Here is a 27,547-nt window from a genome sequence, read left to right on the forward strand (position 1 = left end):
AATGTGTGTTCGAAACACTCTTGACAGTAATCTAGAATCCAAAAGTTAGTTTTTTGCTTGCTCTGTTTGAGAAAATATTTTTGCACATGGTGTGTTGCACATAGGCAACAGTGGGCACTAAATGCCACAATTTTCATTGTTGCAAATATGCAACATGGCTTTTCTGCTTGAAACGCGTCTTACATATCGTGACACGCATTATTTGGAGTGTGTGAACGGATGTTTGTTTGCTAATTTTGCTGTTTTAACGATTTTTCAGGGACATACTGCAATTTCAACCTCAACATTCTATTCTGTTCTAAAAGAGAGGGCGAAGCGTTTTTTTTTCATGCAAACCTGCTGGATGTTATCGACCCTAATGAGAGAGATTTTTCCGCTGATGAAAAAAAGTGACGAAGAAGTGATGAAGGAGTGACGAAGAAGTGAGAAGTGAAGAAGAAGTGACAGCAGTGATGAAGGAGATGCCATCCAAACTGAGGTAGAAGAAGCTGAGGAAGAGGTTGCTACCTCGACAGATGCGCCTCCGGTAGATCGGACACCGCGGAACATAAAAAAGCGGTACACATGGGTGAAGAAGGATTTTGATATCGAGGCAGGTAGTTTCGAGAACAACTTTCCGCTGCCACCCTCAGAGCCGCTGAGTGCGGTGGAATACTTTGACTTGTTTGTTTCTCGATCCATGCTAAAGGCTGTCGTCGATGAAAGCAATAAGTACTATTTTCAAAAACATGGAACCACTCTAAACCTCACCGTGGAAGAACTTACATCTGTGCTGGGCATATTTTTCAGGATGGGACTCGTAAACATACACAGGGTTCGTGCTTACTGGGAAAATGGAACTAGATATGAATTAGTAGCCCAGGTAATGTCCCGTAACAGATTTGAAAAGATCACAAGCCACCTGCATTTTTCCGATAATGAAGTGGTCAATGACAAAGTAAAAGAAGACAAATGCTGGAAAGTGCGCCCATGGCTCAGTTCCTTGCGCAGCAACATGGTTGTCTTGCCCCAAGAAAAAAAATCTGCAGTGGACGAAATCTTGATCCCTTTCCGTGGGCGGTGTTACATTCGTCAGTACATGCCTAATAAACCAAAGAGTAAATGGGGTCTAAAACTTTGGGCACGTTCTGGGGAATCAGGTCTGTGTTATGATTTCGATGTCTACCAGCGCTGCAACAAAGGTTTTTATGGCAGCCAGGGTCGCTACCAGCTTGGGTTGGGAGCTGGTTTCGTGTTCCAGCTGTGTTCCAGCCTACCGAAGCGAGACGACAACCTAGTCGTCGCTGATAACTTCTTCACAGGCCCTCAGCTTGTAGAGGAGCTTTCAAGAATGGGAATTTCCTATATTGGTACGGTTCATGAAAACAGACTCAGCTGCAGCAAGTTGATGGATGAGAAATCGATGAAAAAGCGAGGTCGGGCACCTGTGATACTTCAGTCACTTTGTGTGACCAAAAGACAATGGTGGCAGTGAAGTGGCATGACAACCGCACTGTTACTCTTCTCTCGAACTGCATTGGTGCTGACCCGCTTACATCAGTCAAAAGGTGGGACAGCAAGGAGAAAAAGCACATTTTTGTTGATTGTTCAGCAATCATTCCTTCCTACAACAGATCAATGGGCGGCGTGGATCTTGAGAAAATGTGCTTCTCCTATCGCTTTTCTATCAGGTCTAAACGCTGGTATATGTATTTGTTTTGGCACGCGCTCAAAATAGCAGCTGTTAATGCATGGTTCATGCACAAGAGAATTCTCCAGCAGCACAAACGGCCGCCTACACCCTTGAGAGAATTCCTCTCTGAGCTCGTAACGAGTCTGATCTTACTCAACAAACGACCACCAGGGCGCCCTTCGATTCAGAATGTCACACCATTCAAGAAAGTGTGCCTGAATGTCCCCCGGGATGTCAGAAGAGACAGCAAGGAGCACTGGCCCACATGGAATGCAAAACGGAACCGCTGCAAGGCATGCCCAGGAGGGTACACCTATGTTTCGTGTGCCAAGTGTAAGGTGATGTTGTGTTTCAACAAAGACCGTAACTGTTTTGTTAGTTTTCACCAGTAGGCGCCAAACAGCTATGCTTCAGTTTTGTGCTTTCTTTAATTTGAAAATTCGCCAAAATAATTGGTGGCAATAAAAAGTTTTTTTCACTTGGCTTGGCCTCCATTTTATACACTATGCCCATTGTTGCACATATGCAACATCCCATTAATAATTCGCAGACTATATCTTCAAGTTTTTTATTGAACACTTGTACTCCTAGTGATTCTAAGAGCATGGCCAAGAAATATTTTGAAGTTTGAAAAAATGTTTCTCATACTGGGAATTAATGGGTTAACAGCCACCACTCGACAAAACCACTCTGTCAACTGGACTAACCGGCATCACACCGACGCCAATGCACCTCTTCTTGTCCCCATCATCATCCTTCATCCCTCTTTCCTTCCCCCTTCCCTTATACCCTGTGCAGAGTAGCAGGCTAGAGCGAACTAGCTCAGGCCGAGCTCTCTGCCTTCTAATAAATTCTCACTCACACACACACACTATGCTACCGTACCAGTGCCAGTGTCATGAACTTGACAACCATCTACAATTTTCTGCACTTTGTAATCTCTTCCTCTTGCCTTCTTTACTCTCTTTCCTCCCCACCCCCCATTTTTCTTACTGATTGGGCATGTCGATGCCACAAACGTGTCTGCCTCATAATTCATTAAATAAAGAGCTCCGCAGACCTCTGTGCTTCTCAAGCCAACACCTTAGGACATCATATTGCGTTACCGTGCCCCCAATTATATTTTAAATTGTCTTTTCCACAAATTTTCACTTTGGGTTGAATTTAAAACCCCTGTTCATTCACTTTTAATCGGCTTTTAACCTGGTATGCTTCGGCAGAAACAGCTTTCCCCATGCCTTTATTTTCTATTTTTTTAAATATCTCAACAATGGGAATGAAGTTTACGGGGTGAACGCCCGCTTTCGGCGACAGTTCCTCCAGCGGCACATTGGTTTTGCGGTATTTCCATACTTAACGCAAGGGAAACTGGCGTCTGAACCCAATAGCGGTGAACCACACACACACACACACACACACACACACACACACACACACACACACACACACACACACACACACACACACACACACACACACACACACACACACACACACACACACACACACACACACACACACACACACACACACACACACACACACACACACACACACACACACACACACACACACACACACACACACACACACACACACACACACACACACACACACACACACACACACACACACACACACACACGCAACGAGAGCGTTTATGCGGTTTGTCCCTTGCGCATCTGCTATGTTGTTCCGTTCTTGTTTCAACGTTAATGGTATTGCAGCAACTAGCCCGCTTTCAGGCAATGGTGCGGTGGACCAATCGAATGGTGAGCTGCTACTGATGAAGGTGGGGTGCAACATCGCGGAACTATGTTTCGAGTTGGGTCCGTACAAATATGATTCAATCTGTTAATGACATATGCCGGTCGAAGTAATGGAATGACCATGGAATGACCTTTTCACTATCTTACTCCTAACCTTGCAATTTAGATTTCTCGGTGCGTGCGCTTTCTTGTCGTACTTTTCTTCATCCCTATAAAAAATGAAATTTTACGTCATGATTGCCTTATATTCATTTTATGCTCTTTGCCAGTTATCACGTCTCAAATATTCTGTATTTAATGCATACTACTTGTTGGTTCTCCACATATTCATAGATTTATTAGCGATTATGGTGTCTTTACAGGAAAACTTGATCTCAATCGGTAGTGTAGACGTACTCCGGTTATTTTTATTATGGTTTCTGCAAAGAAGCAAGTAATGTGTTGAAGGTTTTCATGGGAACATAAAGTACTATAAATTATTTATTTGAAACAAAGTGCATTTTTTAGGCTATACAAAGAGCTTCACGGATTATCTGACTTTTGCGACGGACGCCTTGCTCCACAGCAGGCGATATGTCATTGCGTCAAACTATAGGGCAGGCACGTCGAAAAAGGTATATTTTATAAAAGTGAGCCAAAAACAGGCAGTATAAGGGGCACGCATAAACCAGATGATCTGCGTTGAGGGCAAGAAGTGCTGCCGCCCTCTTGGCACGTCAATGAAGACGTCGTCGTCGCGGACGCCTTCAGGTCAGCAGGTCCTTGAGCCTCTTCAAGAGGACGTGCTTCTCGCCACAGTGGCCGTCTCGGTCGTCGCCGTCGACGTCGAAGACGGCAAGACCACGAATCGCGCCCTTAAGGCCGATCTTTGAGGAGGAGAGAGAGAAAAAAAGAACAAAAGCTTGAGGATGCTCGAGCTTCACCTTCAGTAGTAGAACGTGATATCGTGATCACGTCCCGCACGCATCGTCTTCTGAATCGCTTGCCAAGCTTCGCGTCTCATTTGACCACTTAACCGAGTGAAATGAACGTCTGTGCGCAAAACATTGGCCTTTTGAATCTCTCGTAGAATCGCACTTAAGTAAGCTAGGCAATGGGCCAGTCGATTAAACGTTTCTTTTTTGGCTAACCTTTTCAAAAAAGAACTGAAATACGCCTTTCTTTTGTACGTCTTTCGTCGCTGTCTTCTGTCATTTATTGCAAAGTTCGTGCAAGAAACGTTCATCTCTTAGAATGCACACCTATTGCAAGTGCGATTGCAAAGCGCCCTCTACGCTATAACACGTCATACTGCTGTCCAGCGAAGTACCAACAACGCGTTCACAAGGCGATACACGCAGCTGTCCACATTGTCGATGCTTTTGCTGGCGATAATATTACTAATCGTATGCCTAAATGCATTTTAATGAGCGGGTCATCAAACCACGCACTCGTTGAGGAGTTAATATAAGGTGTGACGCCTAACGCAGTTTACGTTTCAGCCACCTTTCTGCCACACGAATATTGCATGTGCTTACAGGACTCTGAGCACTAAATGACACCTTTAAAGTTTTTTTCTCTCTTTTTTTAGGGGCGAAGTTACTTAGGGCGTGGGTCTGTCACTCCTCCATATTTATGGAGTAGTATAGAGCCACCGGTGGCACATACACGCTCTAGAGCGGGTATCGCTCTAGAGCGGGCATGTGCCACAGAGGATGCGGGAGATGGCGGTACTTGGAGTGTTCACTACACGGGCGCATGGATGGACAGACAGACTAGAAGATTGACAGACGAATGGATGGACGTGCGGACGTACGGACGGATGGGCGCACGAAAGGACGTACAGACGGACTCACGAACGGACGCATGAACAGACGGGCGGACGCATCGATGGACGCACGGATGGTCGCGCGGACGGACGGAAGCAAGAACGAACGGACGGACGGACGGAAGCACAAACAGGCTGATGGACGCTTCGCTCCGCTCATCGTCATTCACTCCGTGGATATGCTGTGATTTTGCGGCGAAATATTTGACTACCACGCAGATTTTCACTTGTGGCCTAGATTATTATTTTTTGGTTTCATTCTATCTTGACTTTTGACTCCTGGACAACGTCGATTTTCGTCTCACAACCAACAACGTGTAAACCGACGACACAGGTTACGTCACGGGTCCCTTGATGCTATGGCGCTAGGAATCGTGCATATTGACCCTAGACGTTGTTCTGCACGTTTGCCCAGTCCCAAGAACAAGCGGATGTGTGCTTGGTACTGGTAGAATATTAAGCTAGATTTGCCCCTACGCCTTGTGGGGGTGCTGACACCCCCCCTGTAAAGTTGTCTGCGCCGCGTGGCGCACGTGTCTCGCCCCAAGGCTTTGTTGCGGTGGTGACCACCGCCGGGCGATAGATGGCGTTGTGTTCGCTTTCAGTACCACTGTTGGTAGAGTGGTAGCGCCGGCGGTGGCCCCTGGCGGAAGGCAGGCCTTGGCGGTGGGCGAGAGTGGAGCGAGCCTCTTCTGCGCGTGGCGGCTGCCGCGAACGGTTGTCTGTAGCGCGGGTCCCCGGTGCTCGGCACCGCGGGCTTCGCGCCGGGGTCCCGCGTGGAAAGTCAGGCGTTGGCGACGCCGTCTTGGGTATGTGCTAGTGTGTTAGTGTGTGTTTATCATGCAATTGTGTGTTTAGTGTGTCACTGCGTTATGTTGTTTGTATGGTAGCGTGTTAGTTGAAATTGGTGTATCATTAGGCGGACGATATCGTCGTCTAAATTAGTTAATAAATGTATGTATGTGGTGTGCTTTGTACCGACCGTGTCCACTGTGTCCGTTCACTCCAAGAGCGTGGCGTGGCGATGCGCGCGTTCGCCTCACTGAGACCCCACACTGGCGCCCAACGTGGGGCTCTTGGAGTATCGGACGACAGTTTTTGCGGTTCGGTACAGGGATTTTGTTAGAGCCGGAGTAGAGTAGGCCTAGGGGGGACTTCTTTGCTAGCGTCGGTGGTGTGCTTTGTTGAGAAGCGAGGAGATTGGTTTTGTAACGTGTTTCAATTTGTCGGCAAGTTGACTTTCTATTTATTTTTTTTTGTTCGCAAGTGTTCTTATTTTTTTGTTGTTAGTTTTCAAAAACGTTGTTGAATTAGGACGAGAGCCATGCGGTCCGCATCCTGGGGTGAGCAAGGCCTAGAGCACGTGGTTTGTAGGCCAGGCCCGAAGCGAGTGAGTACGGAAGCCTCGTGGGTGGTCCGATTTTCTGTAAATAGCTTCTTCTATCTCTTTGGGCTCAGGGAGCCGGGCGTCGTTGCTGACTTGTATTGCGGCTCGACGCCGGGGCGTCGTGACACCGCCCGGGGCGGTGGACGCCGATCGCTCGGTAAGCTGCTGTGTGCGGCGAGCGATAGGGCCACCTCACAGAGTGGACGTCTCCTCGCGGCTGCCTCTTCTGCGCCTAGGCTGGGTGCTGGGTAGATGCCGGTTGTTGCCGAGCGACTCATTAGGCCTAAGGCTCTGCGCAGCCGCCTGTCGCACGTGGCACAACTAGGTGGATCGTAGCGTTGAGGTGTTGCACTCCGCTTCCCTCACTTTTTTTTTCTTGTGAGCATGAGTTAGGAAAAGTGATTTTTGTTTTATTTTGATGGGCGTCTCGGCCACCACCGATGTATTAGCTAGCAGTACTAACCACCGTACCACGTGGCCGAAAAGCCTGAAGCTCCCTCCCCTGGGCCGCGCTCCTTTGTTTCTTTCGAGTTTTGTTTTTTGTTGATGTATTCAGCGGGAGGGATGTCATCCACGGCCGGCTGTCCTGCGCATCGTCAGCGTCGCTGGCCAGGAATGCGGTCGTGAGTTCGGGCGATGAAGATGCCTGGGACCTGCGCAACTGCCTGCAGTCCGGCGCCCTCGCGAGTGCTGGTCGCAACTGGAAGACGTGTCGGTGCTAGCGACGGATCGTCGCGCCGACGGCAACGTTGCTGTTGCGGGGCCGGTACTGAGGTGAAGCCTAGCCGGACAGTGCAGCAGTGTCGACCAGCGGCGGTGTCGTGGTGCAAGGACATTATGGTCGTGCGATATCATTTTTTTGTTAAAGCTTGTGTAGCTAATTTTCGATTTTGGGATATGGTTTGATTTAAGGTTGGGGGAATGTGGGGGTGCTGACACCCCCCCTGTAAAGTTGTCTGCGCCGCGTGGCGCACGTGTCTCGCCCCAAGGCTTTGTTGCGGTGGTGACCACCGCCGGGCGATAGATGGCGTTGTGTTCGCTTTCAGTACCACTGTTGGTAGAGTGGTAGCGCCGGCGGTGGCCCCTGGCGGAAGGCAGGCCTTGGCGGTGGGCGAGAGTGGAGCGAGCCTCTTCTGCGCGTGGCGGCTGCCGCGAACGGTTGTCTGTAGCGCGGGTCCCCGGTGCTCGGCACCGCGGGCTTCGCGCCGGGGTCCCGCGTGGAAAGTCAGGCGTTGGCGACGCCGTCTTGGGTATGTGCTAGTGTGTTAGTGTGTGTTTATCATGCAATTGTGTGTTTAGTGTGTCACTGCGTTATGTTGTTTGTATGGTAGCGTGTTAGTTGAAATTGGTGTATCATTAGGCGGACGATATCGTCGTCTAAATTAGTTAATAAATGTATGTATGTGGTGTGCTTTCTACCGACCGCGTCAACTGTGTCCGTTACTCCAAGAGCGTGGCGTGGCGATGCGCTCGTACGCCTCGCCGGGACCCCACAGCCTATAAGAGTATAATCACGTGGAGTTTTGGCAACGCCGCTAACAGTGCAATTGATGATACGCCGCCTACAACAGCCTTCTAAGTACAGGAGTTTACATGCCTGTGCCAGAGAACATTGATTCATGGGGTTTAACGTCCCAAAACTACCATATGATTATGAGAGACGCCGTAGTGGAGGGCTTGGAAATTTTGACAACCTGGGGTTCTTTAACGTGCACCCAAATCTGAGCACATGGGCCTACAGCATTTTCGCCTCCACCGAAAATGCAGTCACCGCAGCCGGGATTCGATCCTGATCCCGCAACCTGCGGGTCAGCAGCCGAGCACCTTAGCCACCAGACCACAACGGTGGAGCGCCAGAGAACATTCATATCTTGCCTAGCGTAATGTAGCTTTTTCAAGTTGCTTCAACACTATGGTTCGAATAGTTGTTCCTGACTAACTATGCCAACAATTTGCACTCCGCTACTTAAGATATATCTATAGCTACTAAGATATACCTTAAGGCTGACCGGTGATACGTTCTTCAGTATATGATTAAAATCTTCGAGCAGGGCATGTCGCCGGAGAGAACGTTTCGACAAGCTGTCTCGTCCTTCTGTGCTTGTACATCTTCTCCCGTACTTCTGCGTTGTTTGAGTTACGCGAACAATGTGCACCTCGAGATCTGACAATGTAGCGGAATTTCAAGCAGTCCAGAATGAAACCGCGGGACGACATATAGAAAAGGCCCGAAAATTGTACATCGCGCGTGTGTATCACCAGAGTACGGTTACAACTCACGATCCAGTTTCCGGAGAAAGGCGCGATGGAGGACACCCACTGGGGTCCCCGGGTCGCCTCGGTGCAGTCGGTCTCCAGGTTGGCGCGCGCGTTCCACCCGCCCGACATCATCAGCTGGCACACCTGCGACGGGTACGCATTGTAACCGTTTCAGCGAGGGTCTCGTCTCCACAGTAAAAGAAACTGTTCTTGATAATAGTAATAACATTTTATTTATAACCACATAATGCTTGATTTCCTAACTTACTTGCCACTAAATAGAAGTTCCCATCTGGCGGGACAGAGAGGCTGCCTTTCCAATGCACATGGTGAGCACATTTTTGATGTCACCATCGAAATTTGATAACGTACAATCTGCCTCGATTTCAGTATAATGTATACAAAGTAACTTTTTATAAACAACTGTTAATAGATTAATATTGAGAAATAGTTAACTTTAAGGTGAAAGCCTTATATGTCTGATCCAGTGCGACAAGTGACCGTCGGCGCCAGCGTTAATGGGAATGAAGCAACAAATCATAAACCTGAAGTCACTGATCGCCAAAATTTTTTTACATCACTATGATGTCACGCTGGCGTCACATGACATGACAGTACATCATGACGTTATCACAGGACATCGTCTCTTGGTCATTGGTGAGCCCATCCCGGATGCACTGTCGCTGCCGGCTGAGGGGAGGGGGAGGGTGGTTAGAAGGATTTAACCCTTCCTGCCGAATTGTTCTATTTTGCATGAGTATACAAGGTCTGTAAGGTAAGTAACCGGCTACTGACCGAAGAAAAAAAATGACATAACTGCAGAGCTGGAAACTTAATCACCCTCAAAATGGTCTCTTTCGGACTCCGCGAGTTTCTCCCAGCGGTGCCGTCATTGCTAAAAACATTCCCAGAAGGCCTCTTTCGGAATGGAGTTTAGCTCAGCTGTCGTTGCAGCCATCATGTCCTTTCTTGCCTGAGATCGCGCTATTTTCAGTGGGCTCTTGTTATTGCGAAACAGCCATAAGTCGCAGGGGCCCATAATCAGGAGAGTAAGGAACTTGTTTAATAAGAGAAGCCTTGTTTTTCTTTCGCCTAAAAAAGTCTGAATGAAGTGCAAGAAATGTACAGGCGCACAGTCGTGACGAATGTGTCCATGTCCTGTTGACCACCACTCTGGTCTCTGGCGTCGAACAGCGTCGCGTAGGTGACGTAGGACAGCGCTGTACTACTTTGTGTTGAATGTTTGACCCTGTGGTGCGTACTTGTCCACACCGCGAGAGTCGAGAGCAGTCAGCATAACTTTGACATGGCTGCGCGCCTGGCGGTTTTTTTTATTTTGGTGACGTGGAATACTTCCACTATGACGACTGGCATTTGGTTTCCGGTTTGTATCCCTACATGCAAGACGCGTCATCAGCAATTATATTGTTCATGAAGTTGGGGTCACAATTTATGAAATACAGTGCGTCCTAGCTGTGAGACTTCAAGCCCGAGGTTGCTTCATGGCCTAATCCGCGGTCATAATGCAATGCGCAGAAAAGTGCTGATGCCCATCTCTTGCGCGATTTCTCGGATAGTCACACGATGGTTCCGCATCGCCTCAGCGTTCAGTTTGGCAATGACTTGGACATTTCGGCATGCATGTGTATGGCCGACCGCAGCGTGTCTCGCACTCCGCCGATGTGTGACCATCTTTAAACCGATTGTACCACTCCATAATCTGTGTGTTGCCCGTAGCATAATCGCATCGAAAGCCGCCTGAACCTTTCAAATGGTTTTCACATGGCCGTCACCCAGTTTCCGTCAAAATTTGATGCGGTTGCGCCGCTCCAGTCGCTCCTTCATTCTCGTTGAAGTAATAATAATAAAAAATACGACGACCGCACTGCGCCCTACCTCACTCAAACGTTGCGTCCCAGTGACAGATGCTATCAGGAGGCTCAAAAAAATTCGCGCATGCGTACAAGGGTTCAAGGCACGCAGGCGCAAACACATTTGTTTGAAATTCATCAGGTGTTCACAAAAAAAAAGATTGGATAATTTTTTAGCAGACCTCATAATGTACGCGCACACATTCAAACAAAAGCACGACTATACGTGAAACATAATGGAACACCCCCCCCCCCCCGCACGCCCACCCCCCTAAAAAAATTATGCCTGCGCTTCTGTGCCGAGCCAAGTGAGGTGCAGCGACCTTGTCTTGCTTCCAATTCCAGAGGCAGCTCGGAACCATGCTAGGTGCTGAAAGCTTTCGTGGGCGTGAAAATCAATGTATTGGAATGGCCAGAGAAGAAAATATACGATAGATTTCGCCTTTCTGAATGCATGTGTTTAGGGGGTGGAGCATCTCAGGACCTCTGAATGTGCGTCCGGCCTCCGTAGTCTACAGCAGATTTAGCGCCGATGTATGCGAACAAAGCGAAACAGTTGTGAAGAACTCCTGAAAAGGTTATCAAAGATCTGTTAACGAGCATAATCAGAATAAGAGGTCACAATGTCACGAAAACATCAACGTGTAACTAATCAGCAATCAAGGAATATTACAGAAAGAAAGGCAAGCAGAAACAAAATGAAAGGCTTTTAACCAGAACAAACTAGAAGGCCCCGATTCATGATGCAACGCACACTGTTTGCTCAGTGATGAGAATTCATTTCATAGCTCTCTCGTAAAGTAACCCCATGGCTACCCAGTCTTCTTTTAGTCCTTCTATTATTGAAGAGACTTTGTCCCAAGTTGACGTGGTTTCCATCAACGAGGACTCGAGCAGCACTAGGAGTGACACGGACCTGCAGTTGGACACCGACAGCACTCCAAGCAAGATCAGCCGGGGCAGCTTAGACGAATTTGTGCCATCTTCGCTCAAGAGCCTCGGCACCAAGCGCCACCGAATATCCAGCAGCGACTCGGAGGCCCCCAGCAATGACAGAAGTCCCCTGCGGACTTCGATGCGGCCCCGGAAGCCCCGCGCTTCCGGTGGGTCGCCTGGTTGCTAGAAGTGATTGAGCTGCTTGCGGGGCACTCGCTCCCACGTCTGTCAGAACTGTGAGTTTAGTATCCAAATTTGTCTTTATTGTTTACGATGGCTACCGCATTGAATATTATTTCCTTCAACGTAAAAGGTTCTTGCCTTCCGGTAAAGCAGGCCGAGGTGATTAGTGTGGCCCGTGCTGCAAATTGTGATGTTTTGTGCCTTGCTGGAAACTAATTTTTTTAACTATTCGACGTTAGGGCTTTTAAACAAAAGTTTAACTTAGATTGCTATTTTTCTTTCATTACAACTCGTTTTACGGGAGTAGGCATCATTATATTTAATCGGGCTTTATTGACAGGTCACCACGTTGTTTATGACGGCGTCGGTAAAATTCTGGCTCTGGATCGTATCTACTTTTCGAATGAGCATACTGTGTATATGCGCCTGCACAAGCCGAACAGTCTAATGTTTTTTTTTTCGAATTTCGGATGTTTTTTTAGACGGTTGTCACGTAATTCTAATTGGAGACTTTAACTGTGTGCTAAATACGCGACGCGATGTACAAGGTCCTGGCTGGGGTTGGTCTGCTTGGAATTCACGTGAGCTGCGACGCATTGTCCTACATTTTTCATTACTGGATGCGCATAGTGTCATGCACGGGAATACTTTTGTTTGGACATGGCGCCGCAGACCATCCTCCAGCATACTCAACCGGGCTCATATTCCACATGCGTTTGTCTCCGACTTATGTGTTTCGCCCATCCCACCTTCGCCTGTGTACATCTCTGACCATCGTCCGATTCTCTTAGAACTGAAAAAAATCCATTATTCTTTTAGGGGCGAAACTCCTTAAAGCGGCACCCGTTTGCCCCTCGTAGTACTTAACATGTCTTACGCTTTGACCTGCAAGGTGGGGCCAGTGGAAGATTTCTCCTGTGCGTTAATGAACAATAAAAAGTTCGCTGCGTGCGCGTTAACTAAAAGCCGAATTCTCCTGTCTCCCATTCCCCATTATCAGCCATTGGCATGTACATTGAGCACTATCTGACAAGAAAGGGTTGCTACGTTATACTCGCTGGGCGTAACCTCCTTGGTTTTAGAAAGGTTTAGCGAGCGTTGGGCCGCAGTGCCACGAATACAGTGAACTAGTATATATCATGAGCTCGAGGTGGCTAAAGGTGGGAAGTAGACACGAAGCGCAAGCCGTAAGAAAGTGTGGGTGTGCCACCTCTCGTTTCTTCCTTCGAATGTCCGCTGGATGGCGGTGCTTCTATATGCGGAATATATGATGAAAAGATGCGAAATAGTGGTACTTGGAGTGTTGACTAGATGAACGAACGGACACACAAACAGATGCATTGACGGACGCACGGATGGCTGCACGGACGGACGGACGCATGGACGGATGCAAGGGCGGATGCATGGACGAACGCAGGGACGGACGCACGGATGGGCGTGAGGACTCACGAACAGACGCACGGACGGGCGAATGGACGCATGGACGGTCACACAGACGGACGCATTTATGATGAAAAGATGCGAGATGGTGGTACTTGGAGTGTTGACTAGATGAACGAACGGACACGCAGACAGATGCATGGACGGACGCACGGATGGCTGCACGGACGGACGGACGCAGGGGCGGATGCATAGACGAACGCAGGGACGGACGCACGGATGGACGTACGGACGCACGCACAGACGCACGCACGAACGGGCGGATGGACGCACGGACGGTCACACAGACGGACGCATGGACGGACGGAAGCAAGAACGAATGGGCGGACGGAAGCTTCGCCCAACTCTCCATCATTCACCCCGTGGATATTCTGCCCTTCTTTTTCTGGCGCATTTTGAAGTGATGTCATGTTCGGCCATGCGGACAAACTGTGATATAATACCGCCTATGCTTAAAAGTTTGCCTCGCGTTCCTCAACAAGCTGCTGATTTTCTGCACGTCCCTCCACCAGTCGAAGAGGTAAAGGCAGCACTACAACCTATGAAACGGGGGACAGCCCCTGGGCCAGACGGTTTTCCAGTTGAATTTGACCTGTCATTTCGGAATGAGCTTGGTACTGCCTTAACCGCGGTTATACGGCGATGTTTCGAGGATGGTGTCTTTCCATCAAGTTTTCGAGATGGCCGTATTGTACTAATCCCAAAAGCTGACGCTTCATCTGTTAGTCGTGAAGATTGGAGACCTGTCACGCTTCTTAACGTTGACTATAAGATATTCGCGATGGTGATCGTTCAACGTTTGAGGGCTCTGTTGAACACCCTGGTGGGTTATCACCAGGTTTCATTTATGCCTGGACGAGAAATACACAGCTTGTCCTTTATCACCCGGGATATCATAGCCTATACTATATCGCGATCTGCGCGTGGTCTTCTTCTGTCTTTGAAATACTTTCGAGCAATGGGAGGCACAGCCTGCCAGCTCTGACCCAGAGGTGCAGCTTGCACTTCTGCGTTACGTCAGGCAGGCGGCAGCAGCTAGTGGAGCCCTGAACTTGGGGCCCCACCCATCAAGCTCATGACCCCTGTCCCAAACCCTTGCAAATAAAGTTTTTCCTTCCATCCTTCGTTGTGTCTTTGGACCAAGAGAAAGCATTTGATCGACTAGAGCACACGTATATCTTTAAAGTGCTCACAGCCCTTGGTTTTCCTGGTTCTTTCGTGGAATTAATTAGACATACTTACTCTGGTATAAAAAGCACACTAGTTCTAGATGGCTGGGAGAGTGCTGCCTTTTCTACTGCTCGTGGGCTCCGTCAGGGATGCCCATTGTCTCGTGTTCTATTTGCCCTCAGCCTTGAGCCATTTTTGTGTGCTCTAGAAGCAGACTCGCATGTCCGGTGTCTTGCGCTTCCGGGCAGCAGTGCCGTGAAAGTCACAGCTTTCGCTGACGACATAACCCTGCACCTTTCAGATGAAGATAGTCTTTCACATAGCCTGCATTTATTCTTTCAGTACAGTGACATTTCAGGTGCCGCGTTAAACCTCTCTAAATCTCGGTATTTGTTCATCGGCTGTCCAAACTCGAGACTTAACTCTGCATCTCTTCTTCAGCCGGCTCCGCCTCTACGCATTTCAGGAATTCTACACAACCACTACAGCGTTTGTAACTACATTTCGTCAAACACCCTCGACGAAGTAAAACAAAAAATTGAGAACGCGCGGGATTTCGACTTCCCGCTTCTTGAGCGGAGGTACCTTGCGCAGACTGTGTTCTGCGGTCGCATTTGGTACCTTTTTCACGTGGAGCAGTTGCCTTTACGCATCGTGAGGTCATTGCAGTCTGCCTTGTGTTCCTTCTTTTGGTCCGGTGGCACTGAGTTGGTTTCTTGTGCGGCGTTAGGACAGCAGCGTTCCCATGGAGGTTTTGCTTTCCTTTCGGTAATAATAGGCTGCCCGCTACTGGCCCTTCGCTTCCTGTTGCGCGTCGTACAAGGGGAGGAATCCCCCGCGCGAACTCTGGCATATTATTTTCTAGGCACTCACATTCGGTATTTAATGCCTAATGTGCATCTTAATCGGGGCCTGAAATCAGTAACACTTCCTTCGTTTTATGCAACAGCTGTCTCATTTTTTTTTGCCATATCCAGTTTACTTGTCCTGTGGTAGATGTGTTGGACAATGCAGTCGTTGACACAACAGCTGCTTTTTTGCTCCCGTTGGTTCCTTCGGCACGCCACACCTGCTCTAGTCGTGTGTCTTAGAGCGTGCCGACGGTATCATTACTGCCTGGCCACCTTCGGTACTTCATGTGGCGGCTGGGGTGGGGTGTTCTCCCTACTCTTGACCGCCTCGAAAGGTGGAGAATGGTCCAGTCAGCGACATGCCCGAACTTCCCTACGGGAAGCAAATAAGCATGTTTTAAGACAACGCGTCGTTGCACGTGTTTTCTGGATGGCCGTGCATGCTGGATTTCGTTGCTTCACAGTAAACCACTTTGTTTTCTCTGGAAGTTTCTCGAGGCTGCTTCACCTGCCTTCTCATTGTTGCTGGTGTCTACTACCCTTGGCGCAATCGCTGTGAGGCGGTTGCAGCAGGTCGTCGCCGTCGCGCTCTCTTCCCGATTTTGGAGCGACTGTACAAAGAAATGCTATGTGTTTTGTTGGAAAAGCTTTTCTTTCTGGGTGAGGAGGAATTCCTTCGACACTGGTCCTGCCCTTTTGTGTTCGTCTGCGAGAGACGTGTAAAGCTTGTTTTCAGACCTGCCTGGTTTTGGTAGGTTAATCTTTGTTTAGTACTCGCACAAATAATTTTAAATACTATGTAAATACCCAACACAAAGATATTTACATTTCATTTGCGTGTTCTTCGTTTACCATGTATTGTACATATGTAAACATATCTTTTCGTAACAATTCCTGTGTATCTGTGTATGTTGTGTTTCGTGTACACATGTAAACATATCTTTTTGTAACAATTCTTGTGTATCTGTGTATGTTGTGTTTCGTGTACATATGTAAACATATCCTTTTGTAACAACTTTTGGTGTGTCTGTGGATGTTGTATTCCGTCGCGATGTTCTGTTGGATTGTAATTGATGTTCGCTGTCCGTGAGAATAAATTTCTCTAAACACATTCATTTACATAGGCCGACGTCATTCGTTGAGGCCCGCGGGACGGCTTTATGCTCTCCCATAGTAGAGCACCTCGTGCTCTAAATTGTTAGCAACTTTTTCTAAACAAGCACACACATCACTGATTATTTCGCTGTTTCTAAGTAGCATGGCCTCATCAAGTATGAGGCCCATGTGACGGCTATATGCTTGCCCATAGTAGAGTACCAAGTACTCTGAATCGTTAGCACTTTTTCTAAACACACAGATCTATTGTTCAGCATACCAAGTATCCTAGATACCCTCCTTCTATAGCGTGAGCATTGTTTATTGGGTCTGGGACAGCTCATTGCTCTCCCATAGTACAGTGCATCTTACTCTAAATCGTCGAACATTTGTTCTAAACGATCTCCCATAGCCGAGTTATGCGAGCTCCAAATCGTCGAACATAGATCCTAAACACATGTTCCCCAGACAGCTCACCGTTCATGCAGGGAGAGCTTAGCGCTCTCCCATAGTATATAGTGTAATATCTTCATCAACAGTCTGACAACGCTGACTGCAGGGCAAAGGCTTCTCCCATGATAGTATCGTATACGTAGAGGTAAAATAGTGAGTCGTTTTTTTTTTCTAAACACATGTTTTCGTATAATAACATGTGTAATAGTTGACGCATCGTTGTTTAACTGAGACGACTTTCTACTCTCTCACAGTACAGTACAAATACTCTAAATAGTATGGTATACGCAGAGCTCTAAATAGTAAATCGTTTTTTTTTTACATCTGAACTGGCACAGCGTATTGTTCTCTCACAGTTCAGTACATCGCACTCCTAAATAGGCCCTGCAACACTTTTTGACCATGGTCAGAATACACTGCCGGTTGCTAGTAGAGACTCTCCAGAACACGCGAGCCAAGTAATACAGCGCAGCGCGCGTGGCCTAGAATTCACAATGAATTATCAAAGTCAGCTATACGTTGCTTCCTCTTCTATCAACAAATGATGGAAGACGCTCAAAAATCCCTCGTAGAAGGCCTTCGATAAGCCACTGGCTGATTTGAACATGGCGCGCTCAGTCATTAGAGGAATCGTCGCGGCATGCCGCGACTTGTCCGCGTGGTCGCTCGCAATAACACCGGAAAAGCGGCGTATTCGAAGGAAGAAAAAAACTTGCGCAAGGTCACGAGAGCGCGCGTGACGTATTTCCTTTGCAGCTGCCATACCTCCCTGCTAAGCTTCCAGCGCTTTCGTCGGGACGAGAGAAGAGAGAATGCGATTGCAGCGCGCGACAAATCTCTGTAAGTCCGCTCGCACTGGACGGATTCTTATAACTTTTGCGGCGTTGAATTCGTGAGGCAATTACCTCTTTTAGTAATTTCATTCTGTTCTTACTTGAAAAAGTGTCTCAGGGCTCGTCTAACGGTCGAACATTTGTTCTACTTACAAGCATGGCCCCGCAAAAAAGACTTGCACGCCCCTCCCTCTCACCTGCGAGTAGGGCATGAATCCCTGGAACTTTGCCGGTGCGAAGGCGACGCTCTCGTTGGGCGCGGGTTCCCTGTCGAGCAGGAAGTGCGCCCCGAGCAGGCTGACGCTGAAGAAGATGCGCGACAGGCCCTGGCGTCGGTGGCCCCGTCCCAGCGCCGCACGGGTGCGGTTCAGGATGTGCTCCTATCGGCGTCAAACAAGGGCACGTTGCTCGTACGCTCCAAGACAGGGTAACTCTAGCGCGAAACATCTTATGAATAAAGTTTACCAAGGGGTTTTCTTTAGAATGGGAGGGGTGGGGGATGGGGCTCTTTCGGCATTTTTAAGAAAAAGAAAGAACAGTATCGCGACGTAAAGCAGCAGCTTTGCCACTCGATTTTACAGCTAATTGTCTTATTCAAATCTGCGCCTGAGTTCACTTGTCACGGGAGTAAGGAAATAATTTCTTTATTTATTGGTTTGAGCCCGAGGACCTTGGAATGGCCCCAAGACAAGCGTCGTAACCTCACCCCAGCCGTGGTGGTCACATTTCGGTGGAGACAAAATGGTAGAGGCACCTGTACTGAGCCATGTCAGTGCAGGTTAAAAAATCACCAGGTGGCCGAAATTTCTGGAGACGTTCACTACGCCGCGACCTTCATAAGCATATCGCGGTTTCGGGACGGAGAACTTGAGACGTTGTTACTACAACCACGCTTGCGGAAGATGAATTGTGGACGCGTAAAAGGTAATGTAGCCGCAAGGAGGCGCACAATTTACGGGATTCCGACTGCGGCAAATAGTGTGACGCGTTCGCTGAAGCGATACTGCCAGCGTTAGCGGGTCACGTGATCTTTGCTCAACTAATAAGGTGCGAGCGAGCGCTTTCACGACACCACCTTATATCTCGCCAGCCATCCGAACGGACTCGCGCACTCACAACTTCGCTTTCCGACGGTTTTTAAGGCGCGGAAGAGACTGATTTTTGTTGTTTGTTTCATTTCCTTACTCAGGTGCGGGTTGGCGAACCTGACGTTCGCCTTCTTAGCCTACATACCTTTTCTTTCTACTGTTTTATGTGCTTCTCTACAGTCGAGCTAGTAGGATCGAAAGAATGCTCTACGCGACACGATGCACAGCACGCACGGCAGATAGGCACTCACAATTCCAAAGTACGCCCCTTTGAAGGGCGCCGGACAGCTGGCGCGCCTGAGGTCGCTGGTCAGGTGGGTCCGCTGGATTGGGTACAGGCCCCTCCTGGGCATGCGCCACAGTCGCTCAGAAGGCAATACACAAGGCACAATTTAGCGATGCAATCGGCACTGTACAGTAAGCAAATCAGAACTCTGTACTACATGCATATCATCATAATCATCATCATCATCATCAAACTTATCATGTAGTGCATGATGAAGGCCTGTACCAGTTATCTCAAACTGACCCCCGTATCGCACAAGCAGATTCCATTTTTTTTTTGTTTCGTCGAGCCACCTAGCGTTATGCCGTCCTCGACTGCTCTGCCCATCCCTTCATATCGATTCTGTCGCTTCGACTATGGCCTTCGAGATGGCGCGCTGACGAGCAAGACTTGCAGACGCTCGATCACAGAGGTCATGCATGCTCTACCTGACCACTACTTAGCGCTGACTTCCCAGTTCTATTCCCCGCTTTCTTCAGCTATTACCGACTATTATTTTTGTATCTCTTTTGTACTTTCCTGTAATGCCTAACATCTTACTCATTGTAGTATTAAGAGTTATTGCTCCTGAAGTCTGCAGTCCCTTTGGGTCTTTACGGAACAACTAACCACCTAAATAAATAAGTGTATAGCTACATAAATAAGTATTAGGTTAATTAAAAAGCTAATACATTAGGCCTTCGTAAAGGTTGCATGCTGCATGGTGCCACCTGACGCAGTGAAGCAGTAACAAAGTTGATCTTTTTTTTTTTCACTTTGCTACATTTATAAATGAAGCATCACGTGGTGACTTCAACAGCCTTGTAACCATATGAGCACTTACGTGGTGAGCAGGGCATTCAGGTCGTACTGGGCGAAAAGCGTCGTCGACTCCGGTAGCACCAGCGTGAACGACTTGCCCATGCGCCCGAGCTGACGCTGGCACATCTGCGCATCGTGGGCGAGGAGACGCGAGTATTCGACTTGGTTTGTCCCGCGCTCAAAAGCAGCACTTGTGCAGAGGCATAGAGGCATTGGCATTAAAGCTTCAGGCGCCAAGCCGACACATTGAAGAATATTAGAAATGGTGCTCCCAATCGCTTTTGCTTTATGAAACTCTCATGCGCCAACATCGAGTTTAAAACTGCCTCGTCACAAATCGTTTGAGCATATATTCAGGCTGTCAGGCTTGCATTAATCAAGCAATTAAAATTCATCTGAAGCAAAAGTGGATCGAAGGAAGCGAAACGGTGGTATTCATAGACGGTGAACGTTTATAACAGAAATAATTATAGTATCGGTAGTTTTACACATCATAATGCATATATGTTTTGATGCACGCAGTAGCCGAGGTGTCTGTCCTTCGTATTCACAAACGCTCCTTCACTCAAGGGCTCTCCTTGACTTTAAAAAGTCGATGGGAGCGCCATCTCTTCGCGAACCAAGGCATTGCATATCGGCAATGTTCTGCAGCGATTCTTGAGAAGCGCAGCGTGAATTTCAGTCGAGCAGTGGTGCAGTGCTCAACTCAGTCGAGTGAAGGACGGAATCCGAGTCGAGGAGCGTTTCTGAATACGGGGGTGTGTCCTCTCCGAGTGTGTGTATTTTTAGCGCTTGTTTCATCGTGAACCTTTACCTACACGGCCAACTGGCAGTCATCCTAAAAGTGGCGGAGGGTTCTCTAAACTCTGACCAGTACACAGGCATTTTCGCCTCCGTCAAAAAACGACTGCCACGTCTGGGATCGATCCCGCGACCTTCCGGTCAGCAGCCGTAACCATTTGCTCCACTGCAGCGGACTTCTAAAAAGATTCGTCCCTAATCGAAGTAAGGCATGCGTGCAGTATCCTTCCCCCTATGACTAGAGAGTTTTAGTACTGCGTACGCTGCGTACGTGGCGGCGTTGCGTACGTAAGGACGCCACGTTCTGCATAGTGCGCATGCGCAGACCGCAACGCACACGTATCGCGTTACGTACGCAGCCGCTACGTACGCACGCATGAGATGCGTGCGTGCGTACGTATGAGCTGATCGCGCCGCTCTCGAACAAGTTCGCGACAGCGCGAGACTTCGTTTTGCAAAATGGCGGCATCGAAGGCAAGCACCGACCGGCTCTGTGGCTTAAAATATGGCCATAATCTGGCTGTCACCAACACGTCACATTGGCTGTCAACAACACGTGCTTCTATTTTGATCTACCAGATGGCGCAACACGCTTCTCGCTCGTTACGTACGCGGGTACTACGGCGTACTAAAAGCCGATTAGTGGCAAACAACGCCACGTAACGCAAGGCGCTTGCGTGATGCATACGTAGCACCATTCCGCAGTACTAAAACTCTCTATTGTCTCGTGACCCTTCGAGAGAGTTAAGGGCTTTCGCGTCACCGGGTACCTCGGCGAGGCGCGTGATGAGTTCGGTGGCGACTCCGCTGACGGCGCTGCCAAGTTCCACGACCAGACCGTCCAGGTGGTGCACCACCAGCCAGCGGGCCGTGCGCATGGCGAACACCTCGGTGGTGCCCTGCGGGGAGCGCAGGAGCGACCGCAGCGCCTCCTTGGTGGTAGCGGTGGAATGTGTAGGGGCGGATGCTGCTTGTGACGTCGGCGACAACGACGTAGGGGAGCGAGCGCTGGCCGATGCCAAGGGGGCGGCAAGAGCCGAGCCTGAATGAAGAGAGACTGGGCGAGGAGAGTGGAATAGGAGTTTGCAATAGGACAGCAGCTCTTAACATACAGGAACACGTAATCAGCTGGAGCACATAATGCACACGAGCGCAAAATAGACTAGACCACATAATGCGCAGACGCACTTAAAACATAGATGTTCTCGAGATGGGGGAATTATAATAGGCGAGGGTCCATAATTATTCCTTTATTCTATGCTTATTTTATTCTACAAGCAGGTCGCCGTAGAATGAGTGCTTTGTGGTCAGAATCTCATAATAGGAGCAAATAGTGCGCAGGAGCACGGCATGAACTACGTCACCTAATTGACAAGCACATGATAGGGGAGCGCCCAAGATAGATAAGGGCTCATAATGGGCAGGGACGCATAAGGGAGAAGGGCACGCCAGGGCCACAGGAAAGACGAACACGCAATGGCCTGCATATAACAATGGACAGATGCACGTAATCGACAGGAGCAGCACTGAATGGGCAGACGACGATAATGGGCAGCTGGAAATCACGATAGCAAGAAGAACACAAGTAAAAAGCTACATAAACATGGCGTACATATGACAGAAGAAAACTTATAGTGGTGCGGATGCATATATTTCTAGCCAAATAAAGCGTCAATACACAAATAAAGCCTAAACGTACAGCATCTGCATCAGGTGATCTTCGGATTTATCTCACAAGTCCTGAAGTGCCCTGTTCTAATTTTATGCTCACTGCTAGTACTGCCCATCATTTCGGTCACGGTGAAAGACATTGTTATTTCTACAAGTCATAATATTCGAAAGTCCGAAGGGCGATGAGAAGTGCATAAGAAATGTGAGAACAGCAACACTTCTGGAGTTGTCAGCCCCCCACCCTTCCTCTGTGATCAACTATTCTACAAGCGATATCATTATCCATATTAACTATTCTACAAGCGATTATCATTATTCATCTTACTGACCTGCTACTGGCTGCTGGTCGCTTGACACGTGAACGTAGACTTCAAGCAGTGGGTCCACGTCCCGCCTGGCAGCCAGTGTCCGCAGAGCATCCTCATCGGCTGTGAAAGGCGGTAATGCAAACAAAGATCGCAAAACTTCCCGGCACGAAAATTAGTTGGACAGCAAACACAGCATGTCTTTGTGTAGGAGTGCACGCGAACTACTTGGTTTTTTTTTTTTGTTTAGGGGCGAAGCTCCTCAAGACCTTAGGATGTCCGCCGTCTCCCGTCTGTCCGTAACACTTCTTCATCTGTCTGACATTTCTGAACCATTTTCCATGTAACCTTCAACTTATAAGCAACAGAGGGCGTTGGTGGTAACCGTTTTGCATGTAACCTTCAACTTATAAGCAACAGAGGGCGCTGTGGTTAATTGTAGATGTGATGGCGCTGCTGTCAACGCTATATTTATATAACCACGTTCCATACCACACATTCTCTTCTCTCATATGGACGAAGACGAACGCAGGAAAGCACGACGTGCTGAGTATCAGCGGCGCCGTCGACGGGAAGCCAGCGCGGAGACAAAAGAGAAGGAAGCGGATGCAAAGTGGCGACGGCGACAACAAAGTTCTACACCACAGACTAGGGCTAAGGAAGCAAAGGCTAAGCGGGAAAAACGCTAAGCTGACGCGCAGTTGAGACAACTTGAAGCGGATGCAAGGCGGCAATACCGACAAGAAAATTCTACACCAGAAACGATAGCTAATGAAGAGAATGCTAAGCAGGAAAAACGCCAAGCTGACGCGCAGTTCAGACAACGTGAAGCTGATGCAAGGCGGCAAAACCAACAAGAAAAGTCTACACCAGAGACGAGAGCTAATGAAGCGAACGCTAAGCGGAACGCACGGGGCGGATCGACTCACGGACGGTCACACAGACGGACGCATGGACAGACGGAAGCAAGAACGAATAAACGGACGGATGCTTCGCCCATCATTCACCCCGTGGATATGCTGCCATTTTTTTGTTGTTGTTTTCTTCTCGATACTTTTATTGTGGTTTCATGAAAAATATTTGGTCATTTACGCTGACTTCAGTGCTCCTAAGATTTAATGTAAAAGTGAAGGAGTACTGTGTATCGATTGTGTATAGGCGCTTGCATAAACGCAATTTCCTGATTTAAAAATACTTGCGATTGGCGTTTTCTGTATGATGGTTGCCTTTATCGTTATTAGTTTTTTGTATACATGACTATTCAAGTAACCCAATTGTTGACTTCAGTGTAATATTTGTGTCATCAGCCACACTATCAACTTTCCCATGGATGGATTACCTATCTGTAAATAAATTATCTGTCTCTCTCTGTCTGATTGATTGTTTATCTAAAGAAAACAGTATATTGCAAGCTGTTTTGTGAATAGCTTCAGGTAGGGGGCCGAATCATATTCGTTATCAGCTTATTCAGTCGGCATATATTTTCAAGTGGCGGTGTATGTCATGTTTTTAGAGCTCTACGAATAATCTGAGAGTATCACTGCGGCTTAATGCAAAGGAACAAATTGGTAAGCGAAGTAAGGCCAGCGACCAAGTTCATTGAAATCCGAGCTAGCCTAACTTTAAAAAATGCTGGCGTAAAGGAATACAGAGAAACGCTTCTAGCGTTGCCTGTCGCTTTAACTGTGCACTCCCTTCTCTTCAATGTAAACGGTGAGCGCACACCCGTCGCACGTGACCGCGCCTTTTTGGTCAAATTTTGACACTCGTCACGGTGGTCTCGTGCACGGCTATGGTGTTCAACAGCTGACCCGAAAATCGCCGGATTAAATCTTGGCCACGATGGCCACATTTCGGTGGACGCTGGTTGATATAAGCCCACTTACTTAGCTTTGGGTGCGGGTTAAAGAACTCTAGGTGGTCGAAATCACCGGAACCCTCTACTTCAGCATCCTTGAATGCTATCGTAGTTTTGGAGCGTAAGACTCCCATCAATTTTGATTATCAAAGTTCGCAGTTGCCGCCCAAACGACGCAGTACCCCGCTCACCCTCCACGTACAGCCCGCCTTCACGCTCCTTCGCCACGTACGACGCGCAGGAGTGGTACATAAGGTTTCGGGTTTTATGTGGGACATGACGGCGATGGCGGAAATGTGCTTCGAGTGTCCGTATAGTCGCTATCGCAATAAACTTGCAAAAAACCTTGACTTACACGGCTGCATCACGTCGATGCTAGCCTCGGCGTCTCGCCACACGACCCGGGCTCCCTGGTAGACGAGCGCCGAGCACAGGCCTTTGGGTGCGACGCTAGCGCGTGCCGTGGTGCCCCGGTGGCCGCCGGGTGGCGTCTTGTTCGACGGCGTGTCCAGGCGTCGCAGGAAGCACCAGATCCGGGGCCTCGGTCCGTTGGCGCCGTCGTCGGCCACGTCGTCCCGGTCTTCGCTGTACTCGGGAACGCCTGACAGAAGGCCGACAGCTTGGCCTTCGCCATATTTCACGGCATGTAGAAGGCTTGCTAAGCAACGCGTGCGCTGAAGTTCTGTTTTAGAGTGACTGTTCTCTTTCCTTTTGAATTATTCATATCCAGCGCGTAGTGAGAGTTCTGGGCCTCAAAACTATATATAAAGTGGATGTCACGCTTCAGAGTACCTTGAACCATATATTTTATGATAAGCACACTATAGGGCACTCTGGCGCTAGTGTCTATGGGAGCTGCAACGCACGGCGCTTCAGCCAGCGGGAGAATGATGCTTGGATTTGTTTAATACTCGTTATTTTGGCTTCGTTCAGATCCGTGTGGCCCGGAGCCGCTTTGTCACGAGACGACCATCAGCTAATGTTCAGCAGCTTCACTGCACCGCCTCAACCTTTTTAGGCTCACCAATTAAAATTAGCTCACGAAGTTCCGATTGTATTCACTAAGACTAGGCACTAAAACTAGACAAAGCACTAAAATTAGGCAAAGCACTAAGACTAAGCAAAGCACTAAGACTAAGCAAAGCACTAAAACTAGGCAAACTCATGCGCTACCCATCATTCCCATAGTGGCTGAACAATGTCAGCGCAGGTTCCCCGCAGTAAATATTGTACGAAGCTCTATTCCTTAAACGGTTTATTATCTCAACTCGGCGAACCGAAACCGACACCACAATTACGTAAGTCCCTATTTTCAGCTAGCGTTATGTGCCTAGAGACCACGAGATACAACAAAATTCCGTCCTGAATTTAGAATTATGACCTGTTCTAAAACTTACGAACAACACGTACGCTGCCGTTTGATTAAATTCAGTCCCACATCACTCGCAAACTTACTTTCTCAAACTTCCTGGTCACAAAGTTCTGGGGCTTTACCATAGAAGAAGATGCCACGTCGAATTTTTCAGCAAAATTTTCGCAGCAGTCATAATTACAGGCCCATATCGTTAACAAGTATACCGTGTAAGCTCATGGAACACGTCATCTACTCCCACATAATCACTTTTTTAGAAAACAACTCGTTCCTTAGTGATCACCAGCATGGATTCCGGAAACAGTACTCGTGTGAGACCCACCTTCTCTGCTTTACTGATGACCTTTTTCTTGCCATTGACGCTTCTTCCCTTGTTGACTGTATTTTTCTCGACTTTTCCAAAGCTTTTGACACTGTATGCCATAAACTGCTACTGCTAAAACTAAGCAAACTTAATCTTGATGCTAACATATTAAAATGGATTGAACGCTTTCTAATAGACCGCTCCCAATTTGTAACTGCGAATGAATCCAACTCCCCCCTCTCACCCGTAACCTCTGGCGTCCCCCAAGGATCCGTTCTTGGCCCACTACCCTTCCTGATTTACATTAACAATTTGCCACATAACATCTCTTCTTCTATTAAATTTTTCGCCGATGATTGTGTTATTTACCGCGAAATTAAAACCCCTTCTGACCACCTTGCCCTTCAGTGTGACTTAGACAATGTTTCATCTTGGTGCGATACTTGGCTAATGAACCTTAATGTTACTAAATGCAAGGTAATGAGAGTTTCACGTCGAACATGTAATATTTCTACTAACTACGTACTTAATAATTCTCCCCTTACTAAAGTTAGCTCTTACAAGTACTTTGGCGTTACAATTTCTGACAACCTTTCCTGGCAGTCTCACATTGACCTTATTAAAAACAATGCTAACCGCACATTTGGTTATTTACGCCGTAACTTCTCCCTTGCCCCGATGCAACTGAAACTTCTGCTCTATAAAACATTAGTCCGACCAAAGCTATAATATTCATCATCTGTATGGGATTCCCACGTAAACATCCATATCAGTAGCATCGAAGCAATTCAATATCGCGCCGCTCGTTTCATTTTGTCGAACTATTCCCGTACAGCAAGCGTAACCCATATGAAGTCAACCTTAAATCTACCTAGCCTATCATTTCGCCGCAAAATCTCGCGCTTGTGCCTCTTCCACAAAGTGTACCATACCATGCACTCACTGAGTAACTCGCTTTTTTTTTTTTGCCGCCATCCTACATTTCATCCCGCAGCGATCACCACTTCAAAGTTGGAATTACAAGCAGCCGTACAAACCTCCATTTTAATTCATTCGTGCCCAAAACAAGCACGGACTGGAATCACCTTCCCGCTTCCATCGCATCCACCACTGACCCGGCCAACTTCAAGAGTACCATAAACGCTTACCCTTTTAAAACATGCTCCATTTGTTTGTACAGATTGTTACTTGTTCTTCCACTATCCTCTCTGTAACGCCTTGTGCATCAAGAGAAAATAAATGAAAATGAAATGAAATAATATTTATGGCAACACGAGATTTTTACGTAAGCTTAGCATACATTTATTTTTATATGTCGTAAAGAATGTAGTTCGC

General features: G+C 48.0%; 1 protein-coding gene across 1 annotated transcript; it reads right to left on the reverse strand.

Annotated features, from left to right (window-relative positions):
* Positions 1 to 3,861: 3,861 nt before the first annotated feature.
* Positions 3,862 to 25,142, reverse strand: LOC142774719 (uncharacterized). Its single transcript, XM_075875637.1, has 8 exons — positions 24,892 to 25,142; positions 22,703 to 22,801; positions 21,473 to 21,759; positions 19,924 to 20,027; positions 19,066 to 19,159; positions 17,924 to 18,106; positions 8,916 to 9,038; positions 3,862 to 4,307 (listed from the first exon to the last, which is right to left on the reverse strand). The coding sequence occupies exons 1-8, from the start codon at positions 24,899 to 24,901 to the stop codon at positions 4,188 to 4,190; spliced, it is 1,020 nt and encodes a 339-aa protein (XP_075731752.1). The 5' UTR covers positions 24,902 to 25,142; the 3' UTR covers positions 3,862 to 4,187.
* Between the last annotated feature and the right edge of the window lie 2,405 nt (positions 25,143 to 27,547).

This window comes from Rhipicephalus microplus, chromosome 10 (genome assembly GCF_043290135.1).
Source record: "Rhipicephalus microplus isolate Deutch F79 chromosome 10, USDA_Rmic, whole genome shotgun sequence".
Classification (NCBI taxonomy): Eukaryota; Metazoa; Arthropoda; class Arachnida; order Ixodida; family Ixodidae; genus Rhipicephalus; species Rhipicephalus microplus.